At 38.7% G+C, this 4,822-nt stretch overlaps 1 protein-coding gene across 1 annotated transcript; it reads right to left on the bottom strand.

The window, feature by feature from the left end:
* Positions 1–312: 312 nt before the first annotated feature.
* On the bottom strand, positions 313–1,987 carry LOC118491357. The gene is made up of 2 exons (XM_035989059.1): positions 888–1,987; positions 313–592 (listed from the first exon to the last, which is right to left on the bottom strand). Exons 1-2 carry the CDS (start codon positions 1,966–1,968, stop codon positions 558–560), a joined length of 1,116 nt encoding a protein of 371 aa, XP_035844952.1. The 5' UTR covers positions 1,969–1,987; the 3' UTR covers positions 313–557.
* Positions 1,988–4,822: the final 2,835 nt, after the last annotated feature.

The raw sequence follows: 4,822 nt of genomic DNA, 5'->3' as shown, positions 1-4,822 counted from the left end.
CTCCTGGACAATTATTTAGGTTGCATTATTTCTTAGGATTTAGGTTAGTAATTTTGATCCTTTGATAATTAGTAATGACCGGATTAAGATATATTAGATGCTTATTAATTTTGCTTAGGGTCTCGGGATTTATAACGACGAAGCCGCTCAGAGGTATAAATTTAACATGTCGACATAATCGAAAATCCTACCGCATATCTTAATTAAATCCGAGTTTATATTACTTTTGTCGTATTTGACACGTGTCATTTATTTATTGGACACAAAATTTCGAGGTGTTACAACGATATTTGCCCCACACATCACAGTGTATTAATTCAAAACAACCTTTTGTTTTAATTTCACTCAAAGGAAAAGATGACCTTGTATGTTTTGCCTTGGAACAAGAATCACAAACATTATCTCTAATATTAAAAGAAACACCTTTGAGAAAGTCAACTTTAGCAAGTTTCTCTTGAGATGTATGACCCAACCTCTTGTGCCATCTTTCAACAGTAACCGCCATAGCCTTCCTTCCTTCTCCAAAGATTCCCATTCGGTACAGACCCCTTTTGCACTCACCCGCACCAATCAAGATCCTCGAACGAAGCCCCTGCATCAGACAGAAATCCGGAAAAAAAGTTATAGCACATTGAAGGTCTTTATTAATCGGCTAACAGATAAAAGGTTGCAATTAAACTTTGGAACGTGTAATATCCCTTCTATCTTAGTTCCTCCCGGTAAGGTATAATCACCCTTTCCCTCGACCGGGATGGCATTGCCATTAGGAATCACAACAGGTGGTTCATAAGGACTTTTCCTTTTGTTCTCAAGAATATCGTTACGATAAGTTGTGTGTTCGGTGGCTCCCGAATCTACAACCCAATCATCTTTGTCATTAATACTACCTGTCATGTTAGCAACACGTTTGATCTCTTCACCACCTGTAGTGACACCATGCTCGAAGTGCTTCAAGAATGCGTTGTATTGTTCCACGGAGAGACCCGGAATGGGGCTCGACCCACCCTCAATGCGTGAAGCCTTCGGCTTGCCTTTATCTATCTTCGCTTTTCCTGGCCACCAGTCGGGATAGCCAACCAGTTTGAAACAACCGTCCCAATTGTGTCCATCTCGATCACAAAAGGTGCAGTGTTGCACCTCTTCCTCTCGCTTCGTTGCTTTTGGATGTGTCTTCACTTTTTGTTGATTTGAGGAGGAGCTCTCTCGTTTTTGTGGGACAAAGGCTTTAAACGCAGCGGCTTCCATAGTGGGTTTCTTCTCCTCGGTTATCATTCTTTGTCGTTCATCTTCTGCAACGAGGTGGTAGGCGGTTCCGAGAACCGGTGTTGGTTTGGTGGCAAGGATCTGGGTTTTAATAACCCCGAACTCACTGTCAAGCCCCATGAGAAACTCATACAGTTTCTCTTTCTCTTGATGCTCAACAAGTCGTTTACCGATGTCGCACGTGCACCCATTACATATGCAACGTGGGATAGGAAAAACCGATTGAATCTCATCCCAAAGAGAACGGAGCTTTGTGTAGTAGGCTGAAACAGTGGCACCATTCTGATGTGAAGCAACGATTTTATTTTTCAATTCATACGCCCTTGGCGCACTCTCCTTTCCGAATCTTTCACGAAGATCTATCCACATGTCCGACGTCGTGTTAGCGTATTTCACGCTGCTTCGTATTTCCTTCTCCATTGCGGTGGTAAGCCATCCTTTGATCATCGCATCCACCCTCATCCAAGCCATGTAATCCTTGGAAGACTTGTCCGGTTTCTTGATAGATCCGTCAACGAATCCGATTTTATTTTTTGCAAACAAAAAATTCTCCATCTCTTGCACCCAATCCGCATAGTTTTTGTCTGACAATGCATCATTCACTTGCATTTGTCTAGGGTAATCGGATGGGTGAAGATAATATGGTGAGTTGTGGTCGACGACGTTGCCGCCATCCTTCGTCACTGATTCTGCGTCTCCAGCCATGAAGAACAATTGGTGTTATGTTGAGCAGTTGGATAGTTGGATCACTGCTCTGATACCATTATAATTTCAAGGTATCCTTCTTTTTATTCATTGATTGAAAAAGTGATGATTACAAAGGAGGAGATTACCTCCGTTAAATAGAAAAAAAACAATTGAAGGAAAGAACAAAATAATAGGAGGAAAATATGGAAATATGGCTGGTATATGGCTGGAGATATGGTGGAGATAACACCAAAATAATATCAAAATCCAATAAGACACCCCTTGTGCTGACTCAGAGATGAACTTCAGATGAAAGAACATATTATCGAAATGCCAACTTCAATGTACGGATCAAACTAGGTCAAGTTGTGTTAACCTAGAATGCTTTCTAAGCATTGCCACTTTATAAGTGTTACTAATGACTAACTTTTTACAATAGTTTTAGGAACTTGTTTTACATGTATTGTATTGCTGCTACAACGTTACTATTACTAAGCGGCAAAATTTTAACAATAGTTTGCGGCATCTGTGGAGAGTTCATCACTTTTCATTTTTAATTTCTTTTATTACATTGTCACTTTTTTATATTTCGCTGTTTTAATTTATAACTGACAACCTGTACATCTTTATGTTTTATGTTATGATTTACCATTTCGTTCCTCAAATATATTGAAATACACCGTGTTTATTAAGTGAAAAGAAAGGTATGGTTGAATTTGGGTCGGGTAACAGTTTGCTGCCATTTTGAGGCATACATGTCTACATGAGTTTCTTTTGAGTTTGATATTTATAACATTTTGTTGCCATGTGAGGTTTCTTTTGAGTTTGTTATTTAAGTGGTGGATAAATCTCCTAAGTAAATTGAATGATTATAGCAGATCATATTGTTTCTTTTTATTTTTTGTGAATTTGGAGGTAACTTGTAGGTACATCATAAATTGACGTTGTGTCTATCTTGTTTCAAACAACAATATTTACAAAATCGCATTCTTTTCCTAAGTAAAGCGAAGTCAATTCAACCCAAAAAATCCAAAGCAAAGGATAGAAATCAAACTCTATTTATACCAACTCTCAAGTTATTTTGTTAACCATGGAGTCATTTGGTAAGAAATCCCATCCTTTGACCTTTTAACTTGGAGTTGCTTGAAAAAATCCACCTATGTCCTGTTAATAGTTGTAAATGAAGTATCTTTAATAGGCTTTAAAACATCCAACCTATGTTAGTAAATTATTAAAAATGAATATAGTAAAATCGAAGAACTGACCATATATGTGTTCTTGATGATTTAAATCTAATTTGACCCTAAATGGGAATTTACACTAAACGTTAAAAGTCAATAAAATAGCACTTAAAGTTTGTTTGAATTAATACATGGAGGATGTGAACTCAATTGGTGAGATCACCCGTAGTGGCCCAGTTTTTGGGAGTTTTTTCTGGAAAGCAACCCACCCCCACCCCCCCCCCCCCCGCCTGATTAAACCGCTCTTGGGGCGTTTTTGATAAAAAAAATATTCAAAAGCGTTGTTTAAAAAACGCTCTCCCTGCACGATTTTCGAGATAAGACCGTTAAACATTCAAAAGAATTAAAATTTTTATTTTTATTTTATTTTATTCAACTTTTAACCTATATAATGCCCACTTTTCACCACATTTTTTATAAACTTTCTCCACTTTTCACTCACATTCTCTAATTTTCACCTCTAGTTTTATAAACTTTCTCTACTCTTTCTTTTCATTAGTAAATCATGAATCCCTTCCGACCCCCATTCGGTGTGCCGTCAAGACCCGGTAACCCCAATACATATCAGTCGAACACCACGCAACCGCAACCGAACTTCAACTTTCAAGACATGGATCCGAATGTATTTGTGTACGTGCAAATACTAGGCATGGGCGGTTCGTAACGGTTCTTTCAAGTTCCTCAAACTTTTCCAACCATGGGCGGTTCGCAACCGTCTCCTCAAGATAACGATCCGGAGATCGAAACGGTAATGGAGACACAACCCGAGCCCGTTGTCGAGGGATCCAAACGTGGGAAAAGGTCTCACAAAAAGAAAGATCCGACCGCTACTCTTCGAAAAGGAAACTATCTAGCATGGACGAAAGACGAGGAATACGCATTGGCACGTGCGTGACTAGATATATCGGAGGACCCCGATGTTGATAAGCGTTTTAAAAAGTTATTTTTTACATAATTCGGCCCATGTATTTTTTTAAATATAACATTATTATTTTTTTTGTATTTTTTCGTAGCAAATTATCAAACGTCACCGGTTTTTTGGCAAAAAATTCGTGAAACGTTCTTTAAAGCAATGGGGAAAAATGAATATCGAGATAGAGATTCTATTTGGAGCAAGTGGACTAATATCAACTCTAAATGTCATCAGTTTCAAGAGGTCTTCCAACGTACTCGGGACAACTGGGGAAGCGGCCAAAACGATGGAAATATTTTAATTAGAGCGTTGGAAGAATAGAATGCTACGAAACACAGTTTCACGTATTTGAGATGTTGGGAGCTTTTACGAAGAAGTCCCAAATGGTCAAACGTACCGACGGTGACATCTAGCAGTAGACGTAAACCAAAGCAGCCCAAAACATCATCGTCGGTTGACCCGAACACACCCATCTCAGATGCTCGTAATGTCAACTTAAATATTATTTTAGACGACGAGGAGGATTTGGAGTTGGAACGACCGCCATGTTTAATGAATCTAGATATTATTTGCGTATGGTTGTGCTTTTGTTGGCTTGCGCAGTTCGGTTTGTTTACATCCTTTTAAAACTCTTTAAATCCCCATGACCGGTTTTGAAGTACCTTAATCGAAAATTTAGATTTTAGTTATGACCCAACTGAACTGAACCTTCTCAAGC

Source organism: Helianthus annuus, chromosome 4 (assembly GCF_002127325.2).
Source record: "Helianthus annuus cultivar XRQ/B chromosome 4, HanXRQr2.0-SUNRISE, whole genome shotgun sequence".
NCBI lineage: Eukaryota > Viridiplantae > Streptophyta > Magnoliopsida > Asterales > Asteraceae > Helianthus > Helianthus annuus.
The sequence above is the reverse complement of the archived record's forward strand: the minus strand, read 5'-3'. Positions and strand labels throughout refer to the sequence as shown.